This window comes from Chiroxiphia lanceolata, chromosome 3 (assembly GCF_009829145.1).
Source record: "Chiroxiphia lanceolata isolate bChiLan1 chromosome 3, bChiLan1.pri, whole genome shotgun sequence".
Classification (NCBI taxonomy): Eukaryota; Metazoa; Chordata; class Aves; order Passeriformes; family Pipridae; genus Chiroxiphia; species Chiroxiphia lanceolata.
This window is the reverse complement of record NC_045639.1, coordinates 60997039-61024886: the sequence shown is the minus strand read 5'-3', so window position 1 is coordinate 61024886 and position 27848 is coordinate 60997039. Positions and strand designations below refer to the sequence as shown.

General features: G+C 37.3%; 1 protein-coding gene across 6 annotated transcripts in view; it reads left to right on the top strand.

Annotated features, from left to right (window-relative positions):
* The window catches only part of L3MBTL3 (L3MBTL histone methyl-lysine binding protein 3), a 77980-nt gene that overhangs the window by 8972 nt on the left and 41160 nt on the right, over window positions 1-27848 (top strand). For 5 of the 6 annotated variants that reach the window (XM_032683502.1, XM_032683504.1, XM_032683503.1 and 2 more), the window contains exons 2-10: window positions 949-1060; window positions 13342-13453; window positions 15612-15771; window positions 16761-16899; window positions 18193-18277; window positions 20462-20553; window positions 24169-24273; window positions 25886-26021; window positions 27452-27543. In XM_032683502.1, coding sequence (XP_032539393.1) covers window positions 949-1060; window positions 13342-13453; window positions 15612-15771; window positions 16761-16899; window positions 18193-18277; window positions 20462-20553; window positions 24169-24273; window positions 25886-26021; window positions 27452-27543 — 1033 coding nt within the window. Of the gene's footprint in view, window positions 1-948; window positions 1061-13341; window positions 13454-15611; window positions 15772-16760; window positions 16900-18192; window positions 18278-20461; window positions 20554-24168; window positions 24274-25885; window positions 26022-27451; window positions 27544-27848 lie in introns of those variants that run through there. The other variant, XM_032683506.1, reaches the window with a different exon arrangement.

The following is a 27848-nucleotide window of genomic DNA, read 5'->3' as shown; positions in this document are numbered from 1 at the left end:
CATTGAACAAATGGTAAATCAGGTGCCAGGCCACAGATTTAAAGATTGCTGGGTTTGTGAGAAGTGGAAAGGAAAAGCTGGTGGTAGTCACAACTGGCTGCTAGAGACACCTGCAGTTCAGTACCACTGGTGCCATCTTTGTGGCAGTGAGAAGCAGTTGGCCAAAGCCAGGAGTCAGAGACAAGTGTGGTACACTTCTGTTACTTGTGCAGATATTTTACCACAGAAGGGGATGTCCAGATCCACTATTTCTGAACACAATATTTATTTTCTCTCCCTTCACTGTTCCGAAACAGAGGGATCCAGTAGGATCAAGTCTTGCAGAACAGTAGTTTTTTCTGGTGTATATGTGCTTTCCTATGTGAAAATAGATTTTTACAAATGAAATTTGAAGTCTAGTGAAACAGTAGGGAAACAGATAAAGAATATTTGAGTGCCCTGAGTCAGACAGGGAAAATGACAGTTTCAAATTCATTTTGAGATTGTCATTTGAACTTGAGTAAAGCATTCACGTCAGCATGTTATCCAGTATTAAGGAAATGTGGTTCTGTTAATCAGTCCTTAATTTATTTATTATAGGCATGCACTCATATCTTGCCTTTCCCAGAACAGATGTTTTTCTTAGGTGTACTTGAAGTATGTTTTCTTCATGTCAATTTACTTGCAGGTTGAAATTTTTCTTTCCTCTCCAATACAGCCTCATTGCCTCCTAGTGTGTAAAACAGGTATTATTTTCAAAGTTTTTAAAAGATTTTTCCTTGCTTTTATTATATCAGTGTATATTATCACCCTTGTCATCTCTTGTCCACATTGTCAGTGTGCAGAACGAAGCATTTGATACTAATCTGTGAAATGAGTTGGAAGAAATCTGGTGATATAAGCATTAAACCACGTACAGAATTTTCAAATAATTTTTTTTATTATTGTATTTTATTTTATTTTTTTTAGTACATGCATCATGAATGAATCTGCCTCTAGTGGAAATGGTCAAGAGTTTGATGTATTTAGTGCAATGGACTGGAAGGATGGCATAGGTACTTTACCAGGAAGTGACCTAAAGGTAAGATCTGTGATTTTTTTTTCATAAGCAAAATAAAAATGTTAAATGACAAAAGAATGCATTTCAAAAGCTGGTGTGTAGGTATCTGCTTTTATGAATAAAACATGAATCTGCAGTTCTGAGTTAAGAGACTTACGTTTTAGCTCTGGAGTTCCTTGATTCAGTTTATGGTGCTGGCACAGACAGCCAACATCCCCGTAGGAAGGCATAAATTAGCACTGCCTCACTATGTAGACAGAAGTAATCAAGTGCACAAAATCCCAAAGAAATCTCAGAAGTGTGAAAATTCAGTCTACTTAAAGCATTATATTACTGTATCACTAAGAATCTTCATACTGTCATTGACTCTCATGCTCTCAATTCTTAGTTCTTTTTATTTCTAAAAATAGTTTATTTTTGCTGTGCTTTTGTTATGTGGGTGCCTAGAAAAAATGAATTAAATAAGTGCTTCTGAGCTTGGTACAGTTTAGAAATTTGAATTGTATTGGAATAGTACTTTTAATTATATTTTTCACACTGGTGGTGTTTGAAGTAAATTCTAACAATTTTGTTTTGTTTTCTGATTTTTTTATTTATCTCTTACTTTTTACTGTGTCCTCAGAAGGTGTCCTTTGCTGTGTTTGGAATTTTGATATTAGAGATTGTCTTACACCTATTTCCTGTTGAATAAAATCAGTATTTTCATATCGTTCCATTTAGGCTAACACTGAAGAGGCTTTCTCATAGTTTATTTTTTAAAAGGAATCTCACAAGAAAACATGTGGCATTTAAAAGAACTTTATATCTTTTGGTGCCTGATAGGATTTCTATTGTTGAAGTGAAGAGTCAAAAAATGTTTGAAATTCAGGACAGACATGTTGCAAATGTGGTTTTGTGTAGGTGTTTTTTAAGTTGTTGTTTGGTTTTTTGTGTGTTTGTTTTTGTGTTCATTTGAGTTTTTTTTAAATCACAGAACAATAGAATAAATTCACGGAATAATTTTCTTTACAGGGGACTTCAGGACACCACCCAGACTAAGTAACCCAGACCTCAGGGTCACCTCAGGGCGAGTTAGATCAGGTTGCGCAGAATTTGGTTATCTCCAGAGTTTGATACCGCAATCTCTCTGGGCATTTTTATATACTTATAGTAATTTTTTCCTTTTATGGATACTTTGTTGGAATTTCCGCTTTTGTAGCTTGTGCCTCTTCCCTCTTGTCCTTTTACTGTGTGCATCTGAGAAGAACCTGGCTTTATCTCTTCTACAGCCTCCCATTAACTACTGGAAAACAGCAGTAAAATCTCTCCTTGTCTTCTTAAGACTGAACAAATGGCTTCACTCAGCTTTTCCTTGCACGTCATCTACCACAGTCCCTGCTTGTTTTGGTGGACTTGCTCCAGTATGTCGGGGCCTTTCTTGCACTGGATGCAGTAGCCTGCATACGGTCTCGTCAGTGTTAAACAGAGAGGAATAATCTGTTCCCTCGTTCTACTGGCTGCCCTCTTGCTCAGGCAGCCCTGGGTGCTCGTGGCCACTTTTGCTACCAGGGCACATTGCTGACTCATGTTCAACTTGTAGGTTTTCTGCAGAGCTGCTCTCAGATAGTCAGCCCCTGGGCTGTACGAGTGCATTCAGATGCTCTCTTCCAGGTTCAGGGCCTTGTGTCTGCTTTGGTAGACCTTCGTGGTATCTTGTTAGCCAGCTTTCTTCAGGTCCATCTGAACAGCAACGCTGCCCTTCAGTTTATCAGCCATTCCCTTCAATTTGGTAATTTGATTTTGCTGCCTGTATACTTAGAGAAGCCTTTTTTGTTGCTTTTGCTAGTTTATTCTTTGGCTGAGCTTTGGATTTCCTAATTCCATCATTGTACACTACAGCAATATCATCATATACCTTGTCTGTATAAAGTTACTTGTTTCACATTCTGCTTACCTTCCTTTTCTTTTGAAGTAAGTCAGGAGTCCCTAGTTCATTTGTGTTCACCTTCATCCACATTTGCTTAACTTCTTGCGCATTGACACGCATCATTCTCCTGGTGTGAAGTCCCTGGAGAGGGAGACAAATTTCCTAGGCCTGTTTACCTTTTAAAGTGGTCTCCTGTATGATCCTGCCAAGCAGATCTCTGAACAAACCAAAATATGCCTCTTCTGAAGTCCAGTGCTGCTGTTTCAGTGTTTGTTTTGCTGGCTGTTTTCAGAATTTCAGACTTGACTATCTTATAGTGATAGCCAAGACTATCACCAGCCTCCACATCCCTGAACACTGCTGTATTTTTAAAAAAAAATGTCAAGGCCTTACAAATTTCTTTCTAATTTAATAAGCAACATTGTGTGTAAGGCAACCATAATATTGAAATGTTTGAGCAATACAAAAGGGAACAATGCAGGAAAGTATAATAGTCTCATATAAATCACAGGTTTGTGCTTTGTTCAGTTGTGGTTACCCTATGTCAAAAGAAACAAAACAGAAGCAAAGGTTGAGTAATTAATTAGTAGAGAAATGGGAAAGTTTCCATGTAAAGTGAGGGAAGGGACTGGGAAGTGTAGCTCAGGGTAACTTCAAGAAACCACGTAAGAGGATTCTTAATGATGTCCTGTTCAGGAAAGCATGAGCTTAATTTTAAGGCTGCTCGTCTGTTTATTTGTTTATTTATTTTAATTTGGAAATAACCATACATTTGATTTTTAGAGATTCTTTCTTTGGTCCATGCATTAGGGAAGGCACAGTCAGAGCTGCAATAGTAGTCTACTCAGAATAATGAAAAATACAGAGTATTGGCCAGGCAGCTCCTTCTCTTTGGGTTGTTGTTCGGAGGTTTTTTGTTTGTGTTTTTTTAAATACAGAAGCAAAGGGTTACTGGATGAAATTGAAATGGAGCCACTTTAAGACTGACTGAAGGAAGAATGTTTTCCAACAATGCCAAATTAGCCTCAGGATGTAGCTGGACTAGAGAGCATTAAGAGTCAGTGAAAGACTAGATGTTTACATAGATACCAAAATAATTTGAGCTGTTAGAATAATAAGGATTTTTAAGCTTTTATGATAATTGTGACAACTCATATTTCAGGGCTGCTTCTAAATATTGATGGCTAAAAGGGTGACTAAGCACTTGAAACTATAAATGTGATCATGGAAGATATGTTATGCTCTTTGTGGAATTCTCAGAATAGGGTTTATGTGGATGATTTACCTGAACTGTCCTGATCACAGATTATTTTACTGTTTTGTCCTGAACCTAAAGTAAATGGACTTACGTAGCAGTACCTTCTTGCAAGCTTGCATGTAAGCTTTCAAAAATCATAATAGACTTGTTCTAGCCTGTAGTAGTCTTAATACTAAAGGTATCAAACCATTGTCATGTATTTACATTGAAATGCAGTTGAAAAATTTGTGAAAGCATGTAATAGCAAAATACAGAAATCCAAATATTGTATTTTTACAGCTTGGTAATACAACGTCTGAGGAGTTTTATAACAAATAATGAACAATAGCTGAACTATTCATTGCAGACAATGTATTGGTCAAATTCTTACATTTAGTGTTTTCTCTTACTAAAATGTTAGGGGAAATTGTCTGTGAACACTCAGATTTGGTAAACTTAAGAGCATGTTTTAAGTTAAACCTATGCCAAGATGCTGAAATGTTGCTTTTTAATATAGACATTTTGGGGAGTTACCTACTTGAAGTCCTTATTTTTAGTCACGTAAGTCTTGTGGCATTTGCTTCTCTTTACTGCTTGCATGTGAAGTTTCATGCTTGTTTTATGATACGCATGTTTTAAGAAATCTCTTTTCTTGTGTGCTATATTAGTATCCAGCCTGAGATTATCAGGCAAGTATATATGAACAACCATTCTTTTGAAGAACCACTTCATTTTTGTGAATATAAGTTCCTGAATAAATAGAAGTCGGTAAAAACCTATTGTAATAGTGTAAAATGTTTCTTGAAACATTTAAAATTAACTTTTCTCAGTATTTTCTTATCATTGCTTAAATCTAATTCATGATACAGAAGAACAGCTAAATCAGAAATAGAAACTTGAATTATTTCTTTTTGTTATGAAGTCCTATGGGCAGTTTCATGCCTACCAGACTTCACTGATAACCTGCACCAGAAGGCACTCGCTTCCCAATCTAATCAAAACAAGGGAGCCAAATCAGATACCAAATCTCTCTTCTCAGCCATACTGCTATCTCTTATGCCTGCATCTGTTTCTACATTGGTAAAATGCTGAAAATGTTCTTCCATGATTTTGCACGCTGTTAATTGTTAGTGTTTTGTCACTTGTAGTTGGAAAAGGGTGTGGAAATATATTCTCATACAGATTTTGTTAAAAATCTTCAGCAAATAGCTAACGCTTCTTGAACACTGCTTTCAGCATGCTGTGTGAGAGATAGTGAGTAGTTGTAGAAAATGCTTGAATTTCAAATTACACAGGGAATAGGGAGAATTAAAAATTGTGCAGTGTGATGGACCGAAGACTGAGAACAAAAATGTTAGCGCTGTATATTAGTTCTTTCAAGATGTTTAAATAAAACAGAAAACTTGAATTCCAGTAGAATTTAAAATAGTTTACAATTTACAGAATGCCTTCATGTGGCAGGCTAAGTAATGTATGCTCATCTGAAAAACATCAGTGCTAACCAGTTACTCTGCATGGTGTGAATGTAAATGTGAAATACTCCTCTTTTCTCTCTCTCTCTTTTTTTTTTTTTTTAAATCTCTGTGCTGAGTGCACACAGTAACACCATGGCTTCAAGATTTAAATGTACTCATTAAATTGGAAAAGCTGTAATAATTTACAGTCACTTCCTACTGCAGTGACAGAAGTTTATGAAGTACTTCTTAATGCGTTTTCTAGTGCTGTGTTTGGAAAGTGAGTAGTAATATACTGCCTGGACTCAATTTTGGTCATTATTTGCAGCTTGCAAATTGTGGTTGAACATAAAGAAAAAAAATTAAAATTTGATGATGAAGAAATTAGCCTGTAAATAAAGTTGGGCAGCAGATATTGTAGGAAACCAACTATAATAGTGGAATAATGGTCAGTGGTGGTCGGTTATTTCCAGCTGTGCTGTAAAGAAGGACAGTGATTCAGAGTGCTGTGTTTCTGGTTGCAGGGGTGCAGCAACTCAAGGCAGGTAAAGTACATCCTTCCACCTGCCTTTTATGAAATTGTGTTGAAGCTTGCTTGAGATAATTATGATTATGAGAACAACTTATTTCTCTTCTCACATTTTGAAAATATCAGTAGCGTCTCAGGCGATAAGTAAGTACAGTGCTTTTTCAGTGCAAAGCTACCAGGAACTAGTTAAATCACTGCCTACAGTGGGAAGGTGCTGTTTCAGAGAGAAGGTAGATTCCCTTCAGGGAAGGTGGTGAGGGGTAGTGCAGAAAACAGAAGGCAAAGTAGACAGGACTTTCTCTGACCAAGTGTGAGCTGCCACAGATGTACCAGGTGACCTGGTCTTTTCTACATGAAATTGACTTTATTATGCTGCAACCTAGTGTAATTAATCAGCTCATGCTGTGCTTCATTGCCATACGTTCCCGGTTAAAACTTTGCGTTGTCATAAGAAGAGCTTACCTTATTTAAGAAAAGAAAGACCAAAAAGGAAATTTCACTATTAAAATTGTTAAAACTCCAAAGCCAAGAAATGCTGCATTTAGGTTTACCTTTGGATCTTTAATTGGGTTTCCTCATGTGTAGTCATGGTAGAGTCTTCCCTTAAGTTATGACGTTATTTTACCACAAAATCTGCTGAATCATTTGCTGTAGATGCTGTTAAACATGTAAATAACTAGGCAGAGGGTTTCAGGGTGGAAAAGGAATAGTTTTGTGATTAGTGCTGGTAAATCCCACATAAGAAAGCTTCACACTGCACTTGCTTCTACCACAGCCTTCCTGTGCAGTGCTGAACAACTCACTGGAACCAAAATTTTGGCAGATGGCCATTCATTTCTTATTTGTTGCTAGCTTGAGTTCCCCATGAGATATCAGCGTTTTGTATGTAGAAATATTCTGGCCAAAATAATTCAGAGTCGGGGTTGCTTTGTAGGTCAACTTCTGGATCAATAAGCGTCATCTTGGCAGACCTTGACTTCTGGCTCTGTTGCTGATTTATGTGTCACCTTAAGAAAGTCTGTTTAGCTGCAGTTTCCTACTCAAGTGGAGATAATAAGGCAGACTGAGTTTGCAGTGCAGAGAAGTCATTGAGAAGCCCTCTGGTACTGAGATAATTCTTGAGCACTTGGAGTGGGATGGGGGGTTTGGAAGAGCCTGAGGAGTGTCTAAGAATAAAATAGATAAACATTACTGCAGACGAGACTGAGGTATTGGTGGTTTGCAGGGGAAATGTCAGTCTCTCTTGCTAGAGGTATATATTTTCTGATGATATACCTAAGCTTTCAGTTCAGAAGTGATGAGAGAATGTTCCTATTATTTTTATTTTTGGAAGGATATAATTTGATAGTAATCCCTTCCTGCTTGTGCCTACCCAGATAGGAAAAAAACCTTTCCTTCTGTCTGCGAATTGCTCTCCTTCATTACTTCAGGATTAGCTTATCACAGTGTTACTGAAACATCTTAAAATCAATCTGATATTGGTGGAAGTGCTTGACCATCATTCCAGTGAGTGGGTTTGGCCCTGCCCTTTGGTTGTGGTGAGGAATTTGTTTTAGGGAGCCCTAGGTACCCTGGGATCCTACTTAAGTTGTTTTGTCTTTTGCCATACTTGCAGAGTAGTAATGTGCAGGCAGGATCCCTTCTCATCATTAAAGAAAGGGAATAGTCAGGTGCAGGAACACATTTCCCTAATCTTCTCTATCCCTGAAAGAGTAAAAATTTTGTGTCGAGGCAAGCGTAAAGGGTTACGTGTTTACCCAGTGCTTTAAAATAAGATGGGAGCAGAGTACTCAGAAGGATGAAGTGCTAGGAAAAGGTTTGTTTTTGTTGTTTTTGTTTTTGTTTGTTTGGTGTTTTGTTTTTTTTTTTTTTGGTAAGTGGCTGAGAACAGAGATTTTGTTTCAGGAATTACTTTGCACTGCATTGTAACAGTAATTTCTAGAGTGCCTAAAGCTTTTTTAGGTACATTCTTTTTGTTGTTTGTTTGTTTGTTTTTTTAATAAACAGTCATTCTGCTTTCAAACCGTGCAGAGTAAATAAGATTGGCTTTACTGCTTGAAGAAAGTATAAAAATACCAACAGCTGCCTCATTTTTCTGAATGCTGTGCAGCCCCTGCCTGGGGTAGGGGTTCTGTGGAGAAAATAGTATGTGATTGTCCATGTAAAGACTGTATCCACGCAAACAGAAGAGGGGACTGGTTGAATCGACAAGCTCTGGCATTTAATAACTTATTCAACTTAAGTAATGTGTAAAAAGTAGTTTGACGTGTAGTGGGATGTGTTTGGACAATGCAGTGTCTGTAGATGACTCCTTTGCTTTAAAGAGGGGAGGAACTGTAAAATGCTAGAAAAGCTCTGATTTATCTGAGCAGTCCCACAGAAACCACTGTGATTAAATGGTGATTAACATGAAGAATGATGATAACTGTTTGCTAACCAGAGATCAGAGTGTAGTTCTTGGCTTATATCACTGGAGTCTCAGGTGTCAATCCTCTGGACAAATTGCTTTGTAATTCTGCTACTTTAAGTTTAGCTGCTTCATAGGCATAAACAGCATTTACGCAATTTACTTTTTTGATAATAAAAATTTTGCAGGTTTCTTCTAAGCTAGTCCACGATCACACTGTTGTGGGGTCAAGATATGTTTTGTTGCTGAAGTTAATGTCAGAATGCAGCAACAATTTTCCTTATTGCAATGAACTCTTTGTCCTTATCTTGCCCAGTAGATGGTAGTGTTGGCTGATTTTTCTAATTTATTTTAAAGCTGTGTATTAACATATGTGGGTTTTTTCTTCTTTTTTGGTCCTTTGCATTTCAATTGTTCTTCCTTTTTCTTTCTTTGTATTTGTCTGTTCTCCCAAATAATAATTTTACCTTTTATAAAATGATAGATACTCTTATTCTGATTTGAAATCTGTGGGAACTGATGAGATGCTCTACACTCTTAAGAGGGCACAGGTAACAGCAAACATTGATAGTCTGATCTTTGTTGCTCTGAATTAGACACATTCAACAGTGAGGACTTAATTTGAAACTGGGATGTATATATTTGATCCCAACAGGTTTGGGTTTGAGAATTAATCTGCAATATGATAGCCATTTTGCATTGTTTAATTGTTTTTAATCCCACATAGAGACAAGTACTCAAGAGTATTTTTATGAAATGTAGAGAAAGATAACTGAAAGCCCTTTTAACGCTTAATTATGCTAACATGAAACTACAGAGTGTCTTCCAGCCAGCATGATAAGGCAAAGAACTTCCATTAGAAATAGAAATGTTCTAAAGCCACTAGAGGAGAGACAGCAGCAGTCCACCTTTGGTGTTATGCTTAGTCATATTCACTGGGAGAATGGATTTCTGTGGTTCAGCACAGCACATGGTGGGCAAAGAATGACAGGCTGAACAAGAAGAAATGGAGCACCATTTTCATAAGAACAGAAAAACTTTGTGCTTAGCCAGTAAAATCAAGTTTGAGGGGGTACATAATTCCTTGCTTTATCGTATACTGAGAAAGTAAGTAAATGTTAGGGTACTAGAGCTGTGTAATCCATAGGGTAATGTTGGCTTAAGAAAAAATGGGTATAAACTGACTATGAATACATGGAAAGTAAAACATGAAAGGTGGTTTTTCAAGAAAGAAATGTAGGAATGGACTTGCAGTAGAGACACTGGTAACAGAAAATCTGGCCACTTCTCCATTGCAGCTGAAACATTTTTGGGATATTTTGTGTGATACTGTTACCTGCAGTGGACAAAGGCTTCATATTAGTGACTTAGGATAGTTTTTCCAGTCCTGTGTAAATTTTCATGCAATTATTTTTTTGAAAACATTTATTGATAGTAATTTTGGTCCCTGTAGAAAAACTTAGTATGTGGACAGACACAATTGGTTCAGAAAGTATTTATAATGTTTGATTGTTAAGCCTTGGCTTCCCTCAATGTGTTCGTTACCTGTTGAATGAATATTAAAATGTTCCTGGAGATAAAATGTTCCTGAGGATAAAATCAACAGTCATATAAGCTGAAGTTTTAGTATATCAGGGCATTGTTTCCTGAGAACGTATGAAAATGTATCTCAGGTCTGAATGGAAGGAATCTTTTTAATGATGTTTAAATGGAAGCTACTGGCTTTGATCCTTGCGGAAACTGCAGATAAGGCAGCTAAGTAAGTTCCGTGTTGTATACTTAGCCACTAACAGTTGGACTTGTCCTGCCAACTCAGTTACAATATATTTGTGTTAAACAAATGGCAATTGCACGAGCATGTGTATTTTTGCCCTTGTTGCTTACTTGTATGTGAAACTTTGTAAGTTAAATTTTCTATCCAAATGTTATATTTATTCCTGTTTATCTTACTGTGGATTTGCTCAGAAAAGCTGTTGAGGTTTCTTTTTCTTCTTTTTTGCTCTTTTAAGACTGTTGGCTCCCTTGAGTGGGACAGAGAATTATCTTAAGAGGTTACATAAAATTTGCAAACAGGCATTTGACAGAAGTCAAGTGGATGAAATTCATACCCAACAAGCCTTAGAATTTATTCTCTTTAAAACACTGAAGTGACGAAAGTCAGTCTTCTTTGTGAATTTATTTATAAAGTACTTGGTAATGGTCTGACTTTGTTTCTGTCAATGAGAATTTTACTGTTTGATGCAGTGAAGGCAGATTTAAGGAAAATCCTTCCAGTGCAAATTTATATATTTACTTAAAGAGTTTTGTGATTTGAAAGCAGATTTTTACTTCTCAGAAAGCTATGGATCCATCCTCAGAAGTTAGCTCAATGGCACTGTTTGTTTCCCTCTATGTCACCTGCTGTGAAATTGCAGACTGTCAAGACACCTAGGGAAGTGTATGGGAGAACTGTTCTTACTGTATTTTGGCTTGGAGGAAATATTATGCAGAGCCTTTACTTCTAGATTTTTTGTTGCTTACTTTTGAGGTAGAAGAGACTTACTAGTATGTTGAATTTTTTCATAGGCACATAAACTACCATTAGCCTAGATTTATTTTTTTTTTGACATGCTTCCAAGAGTAGACAGTAGTTGGCGTGTTGCTCTGACAGCTCTTATCCTATGATGGCTTTGTGCAGCATTCTGCTTTGTACATCTCTTTATCCTGTCTTTAAGCAATTAACCTTTATTACAAGTTGTTAGTTGTTTTTCCTCCCCAGCTAAAACTGGAGTATGACTACCCAGGTCTGAGACATTGTTCTGGTTAGCCACGAAAAGCTTGGTGTGCACCTTAATGCTGACGCTGTAGCTGGGGAAGTAGGGAGCAAAAGCAGATGTGAATTCAAGTTTGCATACAAACAGGGGCTGGAGGCCTCTGACTGATAAAGGGGAGGTTGCAGGCAAACCAGGAGTTAGAGTGGTCAATGAGTGGCCCAGTAGGACTGTCGTGCCCTCCTGCCTACTAAGGCAGTAGCAAGTTGTTACTCTCCATCACTGAGACCAACTTAGTGTGGTGGCCCAACTGTTAAAAAGCTTCTTCCTTAGTGGTTTGGCTCTTGCTACCATTAACAGCCTCCAGTGAAAGAATAGCTGGGAGCAGCCATCCCTGCGGTCATCTGTCTTCCATTGCTTGGTGCCTGTCAGTCAGCCCTTCAAAGCTGGAAGGACATGCACCTGTTGCAGAGGCAGCAAAGCACCAATAGCAAAAAGGAGCTTAACCAAAATAGGAGCAAGACTGGGTGCGTAAGTCAGCTGTAAGACACAAGGATCCTCTTCTGAATGGTAACTCTACTGCTTTTCTTTGAGTGAAACGGCATGAAAGTCTGTACACAAACTGGAGTATGAGCACGTGGTGTTTACTGCATTTGGTCACCTTTCGAAGTTGAACTCATGGTCTCTCAGTCCAGATGGATTTGTCAACAGCTTGTCCATGCTTTCATACCTATTGTGAGCATAGCCGATCACAAATAAAAATCTTGGCTCCAGATGTCCTATGACTTTGTGAGGGCCTCTTCTTCCTCTCCCTTCCCTCAGCTTCTTATTTCTTAGCTGTTCACATTCCTTAGGACCTGTTGACTCTTTGCAAAACCTGAGGCTGGAAGGACTGTATTAGTGAAAGCACACTGCTGTGGTATGTACATTATGGGGCTCACCTTTGCTTTCAACCAGAACAGCTTATTTTCAGTACTGTACCATAGTGGGGTCCAAAGTGAGTGGGAGTGATTCATTTGACAGCCTCTGCAGGCACGGAGAGGGTCAGTGTTGAGCCAGGCAGTTGTTCCCCTTCTCATTTTCCCAAGGTGAAGTTGGCTGACCAGGGAAAAATAGGCTTCATACCACTGACTTGAAGGAGTATTCTCTTCAGTGTGTGCTGCGGAGCTTTGAAAACCACTCCCAGACATCATTTTCCCTGTTGAAAACTGTTGGTGAGAGTACCTTACTGATACAGACCCATTCTGTGGCAAAGACACCTCTTTGCCAGGACCAGGGACAAAACACTGCCTTGAGTTGAACCTATGTAACCAGCTGGGCCTGCAAACCACATAGTGATTAGGAAGCTGAAGATATTTTCATGTGGTAGTGCTGTAATCACTACTACATTGGGAAGAAACTTTTCTTCTGGCAGCAGGATGGCTATAACTCCTGGTGCTCCAGTGTAAGCACAGCATGAGGGGTATTGTTGAGCCTTGCTTCCGACTGACAGTAACATCACATTCAGCATGTAATTAAACAGCTCATAAACTGCCTTGAGATGTTTGTTTATGTGCAGTTTATAGTGGAGAAGTACTGTGTTTTTGGAGGATGGTGAAATTTCTGTGCTCTGAAGCATTCAGTATGTAATGTTCAGTTCCCTTTTCCTCAGAAAAAATACTCTGTGTCTGAAGTGCATTTTGCTGGCAATAAAAAGCATACAGTTAGGGGATGTTCCCATGAATTTGTGTTGCTGATTTTTTGATTCTTGTGTGTAAGTTAGATATCTATCTGTATGTGGAGACATCTGTATCAGTTATCTATTGCAAATAAATATTTTTAGGTACTGAAATTGCATTATGCTTGAAAGAAACAAGAATGACTTGTTTCAAATTCCATGGGGATAAGTAGAAACACGTAGAAAACAGGCAATATGTTGAGGACACCATGTAAAAACTATATTGGTGAATGGAAGCAGACACTCCAAGAGACTTTTAGTAAATTTTTACTGTGCTCTATGCCATTTGTTTTATCTTACAGTTTAGAGTCAATGAATTTGGGGCCCTGGAAGTGATTACAGATGAAACTGAAATGGAAAGTGTTAAAAAGGCAACTGCTACCACAACCTGGATGGTTCCAACTGCTCAAGAAGGTCAGTTAAGAGGCAGTAAACATTTTCTGTGGTAGACCGTATTTTCTTTAATATATTAGCTTTTCTTAAAGCTTTCCCTCCCCAAATAAAAAAATCAATTTACTTGCTTTAATGGATAGAGTATCTCTGGTGATGTTACCTGTTTCTTGGCATGTGAAAGCATTTTAAGTTAAAACTTAAACAGCCACAGTTTCTCCTAATGGTAACTTTTTCTAAATTTAAAATCCATATTTTCCCTCTATTTAATTAGCAAAATAGTAAATTTCTTTAAATTATTGAGAATTTTTTGGAGGTAATTTTTGTTGAGCTGGTTCTCCAGACTGCTCACAGACTTTACTAGAGTTCATTTGTGACCAAAGTACTGTGCACTGCAAACTACCTTCACATGATATTGGCAGCTGCTCAGCTGCTACCACCTATGTCGGTGTTAGATGTGCAGTGTGTATCTGCACAGTTGCCTTGCTGCTGCTGACTGTGCTTTTTTACAGTATTAAAAGTGTGTAGTAACAGTTTGTGTTTTATCTTGAATGGTAAAATTCTAATAATTTTAGTACCTGTCTACCAAATTAGGTGTTTTCTGGATTTAAAATACTGATGAAGGAAACACCTGTTCTGTTCAAGGAAGTTGGTTTACATGATCATAAATTATAGCAATCTTGTTACACTAACTCCAGTAATTATGGAGCAGCTTGAATGAAAATATCACAATTGGTTTTGCGATTACTTACAACTACCTAGGTTTTTTTCCCCGTTGATACTGCATTTTAACAATTTGCTTTTAAAATACACATTCTGTAAGTCCTTTGAAAAGCAGACTTCACAATTTTTGTTTAATAATCATCACTATAAGCGTGAGAAGTGAAGTCAATGAAAACTTTCCCTTTACTACTCCCTCACCATTAAATCATAATTGTCACGTGACTTTTGTGAATAAGTGAATCATTTACACCAGTGGGAAAGTAGTTTGGGCCCCCTCTGTGAGGTCTGAATCTTCAGACCACAGCAAATATGTTCTGTAGGTCTGTATCTAAGGCAGTGATAGTTATTCAAGTTTCAGATCTGCAGTGAGAGTAGCAACACTGTGATAGTGTAGTACCACAACAGATTCTCTCCTCAGACTGAGAGATCACAGTTACCTACTGTAAAGCAGGCAACTGCATCCCCTACAAACCTAACAAAAAATAGTGTTTCTACTAAATAAGGTGTGTTTATGGACATGTAAGTATACCAAATAAGCATTGTACTTCTACCTTACATTGATTAATTTAGCGCTCCCCAAAAATAAAAATATTGCTAAAATTTTCCGTTGTGAGAGGAAATAGTTGTTTTGAACCACTAATGATGCTGGTGTGTAAATATTACACATATATTATATATATTCTTCTAGGGGAGGTATTCTGTATTCAAGTGTTCATTTGACTCTGCTTTCAAAGGCAGTGAAGTGCTTAAACAAAATAAGTAGTTTGTGATTGAAATTTGTCTTTTGGGGAAGTGCAAAGACGATGACCTGCTCTAGAAGCTTTAGTACTTGACAGTGCTTCATACCTGCTTGTGAGGAGAAAAAACCTGCATCCTTTCCTAGGCTACATTTCTGTTGTGGGGAAATTGTAGCTTAGGATGAGTGAGTTACTTAGTATTTGAAGATTACTTTGTTACAAGTTTAGTGATTTTTCACTTCTGGTAGGCCTCAGGCAGGTTGAGCTACTACGAGAGACTGTAGAGTGTAGTCAGTGATTTGCTTTCAGAAATAAGTTCACCTAATGAAAGATAACTCCCCCCAACCCTTTTTTCCTAAGTATAGGTCAAAAGTGAGGCACATCAGTAGGAGATGAGGTTATGGACTCTGAGCAGTGATGACTGTCGGCAGTCAGCCCGGTGCCTGTCACAAAATTCAGTCCTTTCACGAGTAACCACATGAAGCAGTGTCAGTGTGCCACTGTGACAGAATCATATCAGTGGATTCCTCTCTCATGTTGCAATATGAAAACCCAACTTGCTTGTCAGTAATATGGACTCCATACAAACACTAACTCCTAGTTCTTCATTCTGACAAGAGTGGTGTGGCTGGCGTTTTTCTGTTTGCTTGGCATGGCCTGCAGAGGATGGTTGGAAATGTATCACCTCTACCTAAGTGAAGTTAACTTTTGTCATTGTGCAGCCTTTTCAGAAAAGACAGGGATCCCCACAAGGTTGAAGGAAACTGCAAAAGTGGATGGACTTGTTTTCTGTGAAAACTGTTACCGCTATGGTACCTTAGAAGAATTTGTTCCTGAAGGGAAATTTTGCAGCCAGAAATGTGCCCAGCAAGTAAAAAACAAGTAGGTGCTATAATAAAGCATAGAAACAAAGAATTTGACATAATATAAAAGTGGTGGGCAAAGGGAGGTATTAAGTAGCTGTGTTTTGGTGTCTTCATTAGTTTAAAATGTTCTTTCACTGTTTTTCGTGTCAATGCCTTAACAACATTTGGTTTGTCTAACACTGATGTTGAAGGCAGTCTTTTTTACTCGATGTGCTATGTTCTGCTCTGAGATGCAAACAGTGAAACAGTCTATCAGATGCATGAATCAATGTCAGACTCCCACCTTGTTTCATAGTCATCGTAATTAAGATAATCAGTAAAGAGATAGTTGGGGTGGTAAGTTAACTATAATAATTAAGTGCAAGAGCTGTGTTATAGATGACAGTGAGTAAAAACATGAGCATACTGTAGTTTCTCAGTTTCCTTTTTTTTTTTTCCAGCTAGTGCAGTTCATCTCATCATAAAAACATGTTTGTGTTAGTATGTCCATTCTCTATTGCATATTGCTACATTATGGCAGGTTTTAACATCTGTGACTTTCTGCATTTTCCTTCATTTTTAGCTAATTGCTTCAAAGTTTTCTGTTCTGATTCCTTGTTTAGCAATTTGTACAGTCACATACCAGCTTTCTCCAGTTGGATTTGTCAGTCTTAACAATTACCTTTTCTTTCCTCTCTGTAAACTGCCCTACAGTCCTAAACACTTCACAGTTTGCTTCTCTGGGAGATCTGATGATAACATGGGAAAAGACGCACTGTTTAAAACATGCAGAACTTGATCAGCATAAGCTGTCAGCTTTCTTTTTGCAGTTGCTGTTGTGTGTCTTTCAGATTAATTCTTTTGACAGATGTAATTTTCAGTAGTATTTCTAAGAATATATTTGGTATAATACCATGGGACCCACAAATACTTGACCTTCAGATTTTTACTTGCTTTTTACTTGATTTATGAATATTAGAAGTGGAATAATATTGGCTTTGTGTCATTGTGTTACTATTGTAATAGAGAACCAAAGGAGGAAAATCTCAGCATGGAATGCAATGGGGAAGATGATTCTAAAGGCATTCGGAAGAGAAAATCAAAGTTACCTCTCAAAGAAGAGTCCCGGGATAATGGAGAGAAGAAAGAGAATCCTGATGAAATTGTTAGTATGTGTAATAAACCCATTCCTGCAAGTATTTTGGTGGGAGTTTTGCCTTATATTGCAATGTCAGTAACTTCATCAGTCTACAAAAAGAAGTGACTGCATCTCTATTTCAGAGCCACAATAAGTAGTTGGTTCATTTACCGATTTAATTATGCCTCACCAATAAATTGTAATTGTTGACAATGAACTGATAAGAGGTGTTATCTCTTTTCCCTGCTTTTTTAAGAATATAACAAAAAGAATTTAAAGGAAAAATGATGCGAACTTAGACTTGCCATGTCTTCAGCATGGGAAAACAGGAGTACATATTTCTCAACACTTGTTACTTTGTCACTCTGCACATGAATAAATAACTGTAGACTTAAAATTTATTTTGCAAAGAAAGCTACGTTACAGTTAAGAAGGGAATACTTTGGATTTTTTTAGTGTAATTTGCTTTAGAAAATCATAGCCAAATATTTGGTTTTCTGTTGTGTTGGAGTGTAATGTGCTTCGGGGCACCTTTTTTTTTTCCTTTGGGATTTGTTCTTCATTTTAGAAAAAACTTACCACAGTACCTTCCTGTAATGTTTTTTTTTTCCTGTAATATTTGTTTTCTTCTGAATAGCTGTAACACTACTGGAAGGAGCACAGTTTTGAGGGAGAAGGGAAGAGTTCTTTATCCACCAGATTGTCAAAAGGCTGAAGACACTAGAGTTTTCAGAAGGGAATTTGCAGCTCTCTGTATAGCAGTATATTAGGCAAAAGTCAGGGGACACCTTTTTTGCCTCCATGCGTCTGCCCTCCCAAATGAGTACTTATTCCGTTCATCTGTTTGGGTGCTCACAAAACTGTTAATAGGCAGTGAATTAAATAAAATGGATTGATCCTTTTTACATTTAATAAAGCAATTGTACACTTGGAAAAAAGAATGGGCTAAAGAGTGAGAGGTTTTCCTTTCAATTATTTTGGAAACATAAACATATTGAAGATACTGTTATTTATCAGTGTCTCAGTGAAGCCTGCTGAAGGCTTCATGATCTGTCCCTGGGTCAGGCAAGGCTGACTGGCTGAGTGGTGGGTGGTGAGAGTCCTTCTGTCTGTCATGCTCACTGTGTTTGCTGTGGTTTGTCACTGATGGCTCACTAGCTTTGATTAGACATCTGCAGGTTTGTTTGAGGTAGGAGGGAGCTAGGTCAGTAGCCATTTAAATGAAATCACAGTTTAACCTTGGGTGTCTCAAGTTTTATTGTACCTAGCCTTCTAAACTAATGAGGTTACTGTACTCTTTTTTTTTTTTTCCTAATTTAGGAGGACAAACCTGAAGGAAGGATCTTGAGAGTCTCACAGAGAGCCAGGAGAAAAAGAAAAGGGGAAATAACAGTTTTGAAACAAAGTAAGTTAGATTGTGAAACAAAAATTATCAGTTCTTTAGGTAATACTTATCTCTTATTGTGAATTACCAGCATTGTTTCACTGAATTTATATTCCCTATTTAATACTTTTTTTTCAGTTCTGTAAAAAGAGAGTGCCAGTGTGTTATTTATAGCAATTAAATTTTAAGACAGCATTGAGAAGGATATAGTAAGTGTAAATGCAATTGATGTACATTTTGGGTTTGGTTTTTTCATCCCTCTAGAGGGTGACAGTATTAAAGGAAATCAGCCCCATTGAGTTTCCAGATGTTGAAAGGCATGTATCAAGCAGAAGTGGAAGTTTACTTTTGTTTCCTTGGGGATCGGTTTTGCATCTTCAGTATGTGCTGGAAATAGACACATTTGTGGAACTGTTTAGGAATAATTGCTATAATCAGTCCAAAGAGACGTACACTGCATCAACCAGCATAATAAAACGTATTTTAAATTAGTGCTGTTTTTTCAAGCTAATTGTATGACAGATAGTTTTAGGAAAAATTGGAGAATGAGCTGCTATGATACCTCAGTGGTACACCAACCACAGACTGACATCTTGCCCTCCAGAGTGTTGCTTATGGTAGAGGGGAGATAGTCACAGAAGTTGCCGGGCCACTAATCAACAGAGCTCCAAGTAGCTCTGATGCACACTAGGCAGATGAAATACTGATTGAAGATGCAACAATGAAAGTTATGGAAAATCCCCCTCCCAAGATAGAATCACTCTTTAAATGTTATTTCTACAGTGGTTTTCAAAGCTGAAGAGATAAGAAGTGTGTGAGACACAAGCACAAAGCTGATGCTCTGTGGAAATCACTGCTGTTCACTGACAGAATGATCTGTACAGATTTCTTCTGTTGTGTTCAGGTTTTCTTATTTCTATTTGGGAAAATACCAGTTCAGCACAAGAGATATGGTAAAAAAGACCAATTCGTATTCAGAACCAACCACGAAACTGTGGTATTGTACTGAGCCACTAATCTCTTACATGGAATAGTTAAAAACTGGGTAAATCCCAAATAAGATGAATGTGCTCTAATAGTGTTGAGCGATTGCTGTCGTTCTGAAATTTCTTATCTTTTGGTTATGTTATAAGCTTTCTTCTGAAGAGTTTGGCATCACTGTTGTTATGGTTCATGTTTTAATAATAAAAATGCTTAGCCAGACTGTTAATTAAGGGATTTATTTCTCTCATGAGTAGCCTACAATCTGGATCAAGCCAGAATCATAGTGTGAACTGTGATGAATCCTACTGGCAGCGTGAGCTTATGGTCTGAAATGCTAAGCTGCATATGCAGAGGAGGCATTTTAGGTGAAGATCAGTAAAGCAGAGTGGAAGTGTATGAACATAGATATATACATGGCCAACCTCACAGGCCATCTGTTTTTGAAGTTCCTGGCTATTGCTGGTACAGTTAGTGCCTTATTTTCAAGGCCTGAAAACTGTTACTCACTGATGTGACTGTAGCCAATATTAAGCGGGACTGTAGGCAATATTACAATTACTATGCAAGCGTATGCAAGTGTTCGCACTATATGAGCAAACCTGAAACTGGAGGTTTCTGTCATGTGCTAATTACATGATGGGGGGAAAAAGCAGTGGTGACAGTTCTGATGACTTGGAACTGCCTCTCCACCCAAAAACATCAAACTACAAAGTGATGGGGTAGGTTAGAAACATTGTGAGTACTGTTAAAGAACAGGGTGTTTCAACTGAGATAAAAAAACCATGTTATGAGTGCTATCCCGTTGAAAATGCTTTCCAGTAAAAGAAATTCTTGGGGAAAAAAAATTAAAATATTGAGATATTTTGTGATTTCAACTGATCTTTTCACACATTTGTAAATTGTATATGTTAGTACTTCTTAATATCAGTAATGAAAAGGGGTTGAGGCTGGACTTGGTAAGTTTTCCTTGTCACCTGCAGGTGCTTTTTCTTGTTACTAATCAAGGTTTGAACTGCTGGAAACATTTCTGGACAAACCAGGAATCTTCGTGTTCCTGATGCCTTTAAACTTGCAGAGCTACTTCTTTTTCTCAAATAAGTCCTGAGCAACACCATGAGTGCATTTAATAAAATGTAGATTTGATACTTCAAAGTGTTGTGGGGTTTTTTTTCTTGAGACAATAACAGTTACTGAATTATTTCACTGTGTGCTTCTTTACAGCTGTACCCTCTAAAGGAAGGCAAGCATGGTGTTGGGCATCCTATCTGGAGGAAGAAAGGGCCATTGCAGTACCTACTAAGCTTTTTAAAGAGGTATGACCTTCTGAAGTTTAAGTCAGTCAACCAACTAAGATTGTAAAATTTCTAGGAAATCAATAAACAAAAATAGTTTGAAGATTTTACATTTCTGTAGAGGAAAACCCACATGATAAAGTAATGCTGTCCATCAGCAATCATCAAGAGAGTGGGAAATATGAAAGTAGTTATCTTTCTCTTCTTTTTCAGAGAATTCTGTTGTTGTAGGTGAATGCTGTCAAATCAGACTGTGGAAAGGAGATGCTTTTCCAAAATCTGCAAGTGCTAGCCTTTCCTTCTAATCTCTGAAGCTAAAAATCTGATGCATACCCACACTTTTTCATACCATATAATGTTCTTTAAATATCTTTAGAAAGCTGGTATAAAGATCATCTTTTGGCTTGTTGCTTCAATTACATTTACCTGTCTTTTTTGCAGCTCCTGCTGACATTATATTTTGTTACTACATCAGATGTTAGTTTGTCTTGTTCCCGTTTTGCCTGCCATCTGATTGGATGTCACATCATCATCTCTTGCTTGTCCTTTGCCTGCTACGGTAGTCTTTCTCATTTGTCATTTCAGTGCTTTTGCTGCTGCTGTCTCTCTTACTTGGAAGAGAGCTCTGTGTGCAAATCTACAAAGTTTCCATGCTATTATCTTCTCTTACAAAACCGGGGGAAATGTGAATGTGTCTCAGCTACTGCACTGCTGCTATGTGTTGTTTTTTTTGATAATTCTGTTCTTACTTGTAGTCTGTTTCTTGCATCCGTTTCTTTCTGTAGGCTTCATATTTCAACTATTAAATCTTTTGTTTGGGAATTAGCTTTTCAACTTACATATGCATGTGATGCTGACCTTTAATTGGCATTTTTAGATATTACTGAGTTAGAAAAGTGAAGAACTAGGATTGCGTTGTACAGAACCCATAGATTTGTATGTGCGAGAGCAACAGTTCCCTAACCATCCTTGGTTGTATCCCCTTGTGCTATATACTGGTTCAAAAATTAACAAGAGAACAAACTGGATAATGAGTGTCTTAGTGGGAAGGTACATTTATAAAGCATTGCTCTGCCTGTCTGAAGTTCCATGAAATGCTGTAATGACACACAGACATATATACCACCAGCCTTTCAGGGCACTGCACGTGGTGGTAAAATCTGGAGTTACGCAATGTCTCCTGTACTTTTCTCCACGATGTACCTTTCTCATTCAGTGCATCTTATTTAGTATTTTCTTTCAAAGTCTTTAGCCCCTGAGTAATGCAAGGGTTTGATTTAGTGTGCGGTATTTAAAGCCTGTAGCAGAAAGAGAGTTCTTAACAACACCCAGAAGTGGTCTGGAAATATTTCTCCATTTTAGAGATGAACAAGCAAGCCACAGGTACAGAAATGTTAAAAAAACCCAAACCAAATGATTTTGAATCCTTTTATTTCTGTGTTCATTGTGAGAATTACTCTTTTTTTTCTTTTTGTTTTTCCAGTTCAGAAGTGGTACTTTTCGCTGTGTTTTTCGTAACCTTAGTTAGAAATGGTCAGGATGATGGAGAGTCCCTGCCACTTCCTGGTACTTAGAGTAATTTCTAAGCTGTGTCTGACAAGCTGTGATTACGCCATTAAAACAAAATTTTTGACCTTTCTGTTCCTCAGTGTGCCATCTGCTCATTTGTCGACTTTAACCTTTCATCTTACTTGCTTTTTGTATCCCTCCTGAACAAAATATCTTTAAATGTTTGTTGTAAAAATAATGTGTGATTATTAAGTTTATCATAGCTTTACTTTTGGTGACATTGAGAATTGTGCAAAAAATTGAAATCTGTTAGATAGTATTAAGGTTATTAGTCTTCTAAAAGTTGCCTGTTAATTTGGCGGTAACAGAAACCAAACTAGAAGTTATAGATTTGGCAATAGGAAGAATAGTAAATAATTCATGTCTTAAATTTCAGGAAATACATGTGTTTAATTGCTTAATTTTTAGTGTATTTTTTGCAGAATTTTGTACAGTTTGTACAGTAATGTTTATTATAAAAGTGAAATAATAGATGTCTGACTTTTTAATTGTTTCCTCTCTGTAATTTTACTTGCGCTTGCTTTTGAAAACTTTCCATTGTATTTTTGACCACTATTCCTCAGTGCATCAGTATTTCTAGCATTTCAGTTTTCCACTGACATTTTTTTATCTGTAAACTATTTATTATGTAGATGTCATTAGCTGGAAGTCTGTGCAACAATATGGATTGTGTTTGAATTTCTTATGTCAGTTGATTGTTTGTAAGAAAAATTCTCCTGTTGATACCTTCCTTTTGAGGAAGTATCTAGAATTATGCATAATGTAACTTCATTAAACTTTCATTGATAATAAAAATATTAAGTGTGGTGATGTTAGGATGAAATAACTTTTCAAATGCATGTACTGCAGACAGGTATTCTGATCCCTTAACTCTGGTCTACCAGATGTTCTAAGCTGTTTTTAGACAGGGACTTAGAGCTGTGGTTAAATGTCTATTAGCTGACCGCCACTGCAGGCCAATTTAAACTGATTTGGTTCTCCATTTCCCTTCCACTTGACTGCATGTTCCCGCTCTTGTTCCATGCACTGCATTTTTTTTTCCTGGGTTTATTATTCAGTTATATCAGTTGCACCCAAAGCCACCAAACAGAGGTTTCCCTTCCTTCCAAGTAGGTGATACCTCTCTGACTACCTCCCTTGGTATCCTTCTCTTCCCATTAACTGAAGAGATACTGCAGTCAGCTGGGGAGAACGTGTAGATTTTAGGCAGGAACAGAAGGAAGGGGGAACATTTAGGATGCTTCTCCTGTGTTTTTTTTTCTGTAACCATTTGAGACATAAAAACTGTCTGGCTGTGAATTTGCAAAGCTGTGGAAAACTGTCTTCAGTTTTGGTAATTTTTTTTTTTTTTCTGTTATTCCCTCCAATTTAACCTTAATATTTACGACCTTCCTTCATCTTTACCAGAGGGTGCTGATGCCTTCTGATTGAAAACATCAATTTTTAGCCTTGTTTTCACTTTCTGTTTTTTGAAAGATGTTCTACTGGGTTCTCTGTAATATGATGTGAGGGTAGTCATGTTCCTGTGATGCAGAAATACTCCTGGAAAACTAGTCTGGATTCAACATATAAAGGACATCAAATAGGCCATCTCTGTATACAAGGTTTCATATTTCTGCCTTTCAGTTCATCTTTCGTGGCCTGAAATGTGGAAAAGGCAATACAGCATCATTGTTGTGATTATTATAGGAATGATGTTTACCAGGAAGGGGTCAGTGTCACTGTTCAGGCTGAAAAATAAAAAATTAAATTGTTAAAAGGTTTTATTGACAGTTAGTGAAAAAAATTGAAGACAAATCATGTCATCATCTTTCTCTTGACTAGCTCTTTTGCTGATTCTACTTTTCTTACATGTTTTCAAGTTTCGAGTCATTCTAGTATCAATGTGTTTTTCAAACAGTCATCAATTTCTCTTTTCCGCTCTGCGTTTTTGAAAATGAGAAACTTGAAGTGATTTATTAGTTCACTCAGAAACATGAATAATAAATAATCATTGTTCTATTCCTTATGAAGATATTCTTTCTCTGGTACTTTCAGAAGTACTGAAACTGTTCTTTTCCATTGCAGTATCAGTCTTTCCCATACAACAAAAATGGATTCAAAGTAGGGATGAAGCTGGAGGGTGTGGATCCTGAGCACCAGTCGATATACTGTGTTCTCACAGTGGCTGAGGTAAGTAGAGGTTGCAAACTGCTATGGAGCAGGATTACAGAAGAGACAGAAATGAAAACGCTCACTCTTACCTAACAAAAACTGTATGTAGGAAGATGGCTTTTAAATTAATAATGCTGTATTAATTCTACCTGACAGACATATAAAGAATATGCAGAATCCAGTACCAATGCAACAGTGACTATTTACATATGTTTAACATAGACAGCTAGAGAAAACAGTATTAGACGAGTTGGATGATGTGTGGGTTTATCTGTAATCCTGTAGTTTAAATCTGTATTTAAAAGGGAAAATAAATAAAAAAACCCCCATAAGTATGACAACTGATATATAGCAGTTTTATAGAAGTTTGATAGTGTTTACAGTTGGCCTATTCACTGACACAAATAAATAATTTCTTGTGTTGCTGTTGTGCTACAACTTTTTCGGGCTGATGGCTTCAAAAATTGCCTGTATTGGTAACCTGTGGGAGTTAACATAAAATACAAACTCAGTTTTTCTTTTTGCTGTGGTTTATGAAATAATTTTTCTAATAAATAGCTTCTTTACTTTTGATAGAGAACCAGGTACATTTTGTATATCTTTCAAACATACCTTACTTTAGTTTTTACATAGTTTTACTGAGTTTCTGGATTTATTTTGTGAATTAAAATGGGGAAACAGAAAACTGGTAGGTACTTTACTCTGTATCACTGTTATTCTAGGCAGCTGTAATTTTGCAGTTTATATTTTAATAGTCTAGGCTTTTGTGTTCCCGTTTCAGGATCTCTTCATGGCCTGTAGTCATATCCCATTTCCGTGGGTATCTCTTTCATTTTCTTGCGGATGGTGTGTCAGTGGTTGAGTATTCCCTATGTACCCTGTGCTCAGCACTAGGTGATGGGTCATGTTTTACAGTAGGATGGCCTGAATTCCGCTTGAATTCCACAGAATTATGAGATGGCAAACTGAAAGTTATGTGAGAATACAAATTAAATATAAAATAGGATGACCTTAATGTCAAGAGATTTTCACTGATGACTGCAGTAAATTTATGGCATTTGGCACTCAGGCAGATGTGGAGAACTTTTGTACAGATAGAGTATTGTGTCCTGTTTTTCTCTTCCTCTCAGTAGTTGACTTACTACTTCATGGAATAATGAAGTTCTGAGGGATACCTCCACTAAATTCTCATCTTTAGTTATAGTTTTCAGTATCTCTCTGGAGAACCTCTCAAACACTGTTATTGTTCAGTGCTCCTTTGTATATCGGTTAATCGTGATAGCTTGAGAATATTGTTATCTGCAGTTTGTCCATGGCTGTATCATGCTCTTCTGTGGGGTTTATCTTTTATTCTGATGCTGGGTTGAACCATTTTCAAGTTTTTGAACACTAATGGCTTTTAGTTAAATCTTTTGACCAGAAGAGGATGCACTCAGACTGAGAATAGCTTTGTCTTTTCATTCTTTCCTTTTTATCAAATGAATTTATTCCAATCCAGTGCTGGATTGAGCAGAAGTAAAAAGCTGACTGAAAACACACAGTGATTATACATAATATTGAACAGAAGCTGTTATATGTAGGGTGACCGTGTTAAAACATAGTGTCTTATGTTTTCAATTCTTGCACTTAGGTTTGTGGCTATAGAATACGACTCCATTTTGATGGATACCCAGATTGTTACGATTTCTGGGTGAACGCTGATTCATCAGATATTCATCCTGTTGGATGGTGTGAAAAAACAGGTCACAAGCTTCATCCACCTAAAGGTATTGTTTAGTTTTACACAGTTCTGAGATCGAGACTACCTGTGTAATGCTGTAATTTTGGGGGGCAGGAATGTTATGGTTTATTTAGTCAAGAGTATTTGAAAATGGCAAATTAAACACTAAGTCTTGCCTAAAATTTCAAGGTCAAAATCCTACCTTTTTTGTTCAGTGGAAATTCAGAGAAACCAAGAAAACAAAATGGACCATAAGAGTAATTTATAAAGCATTAGGAAAAAAAATTGAGCAACAAACCTAGACCCCAAATGAATGCTTATTGCAAGTAAAATTGCAGCATATTGGTGACACATATGCTTAAACTGAGGTCTCACAAGCAACTGAGAATCCTTTAGTGGAAGGCCTTAGCACATTTTTGTTATTGGATATTGATCACCATTACTGTACATGTGTTGGCACAGACTAATAAAGACTGCTCTTCCCACAAAGAGTAAGTTTGAAATAAAGACAAAAAGAGAAATGAATAGATCAGTAGTGAGAAAAAAAGGTAAGAGTGGCAGGTGGTTCCTCGAGTAATACGAGATTCTCAGGTTAAACAGAGCAGTTGTCTCTGGCATATTTGAGTAATACTTCAAATAGTCAAGAGGTGACACATTTTGGTAAAGGCAGTCAGTCACTGAAATTTGTTGTGGTTTTGATCTTGCTTTACTGGATTGTAACATTGACTAAAATAAATGTTTCTATAACTCTTCCGCAACAGAAGAATGAAGAAGGGAGTCTGCTTCCGACTCTTGGCATTGTTTTGTGGATTAGAACTACAAATGGTTTCTTGTAGATTATTTTATGCAGATCAATATATTATGAATTGCTTGTGGTTTTTTCCCCTAAGAAACTAAAAGAGGCATTCCATCAACAGAAACTTAGATTTCTTTCCAAGTGCTGTATACACAGAATAAAAAATGCGTGAAGTCCATGCAGAGGTCAGTTTACGCTGTGAATACATAAGGAGCATTGATTGTGTAAGCAACTGTTTTGATATAACCCAGGGGGTTTGTTTTAAAGCTAGTACTGATCACGCTGTATTGGTGATAGCCTGAGGATGTAGTAGGGTGAAGTCTGGAGGAGGAGGTGGTGTTTTTATTGGACTGATGGGCATAGAGGAGAGGGCTTTGGGATCTGTAGGTCTTTTGCTGTTTCTGAAGTAGAAGCAACAGACTGAAAAGAAGCTGGGAAATGCCTTTGTGTGTGTCAGTCAGATACCAAAGGGAAGTTAGTTGGTACCTGCAAGGCAGCTAAGTGGTAAGGTGCAGTTTTCTTGGGGAGAGACAAAGAGGTGGCTTGTAGCCTGTGCTGCTTGGAGATGTTTGTTCAAAGGGAAGAAGACTGTAGTAAAAAAATTGATGTCTTACTGATATACATGCACCTAGTGTCTCATACCTGTCATTTCTTGTCCTTCTTTTATGACCTTCATGTAGGATATAAGGAAGAAGAATTCAGCTGGCCCTCCTACCTGAAGGCATGCAAGGCTCAAGCTGCTCCTAAATCACTGTTTGAAAACCAGAATGCAGTAAGTAATCACTTGTAACTAAGGTGTGTAAAGTTCCTGGTTTGCTCATGTGTGTGGTAGAGACTGATAGCACATTTCAGTGATGGCAGACTCGAGACCTGAAATTTAAGAAAAACATCCACAACAAATTCAATAACAATCTCCACTACAGCTGACCTCTGCAATTCTGATTCATTACTTTTTGACTTATCCGTTTAAACTTCCAGTACATTCTAAAACAATATCTTAAATTAAATTTAAGATGGGTCTTGCACCATAGTGTTGTGCAACAACCATGGTCTTTCAGAGAGAGTATCTAAGGCAGA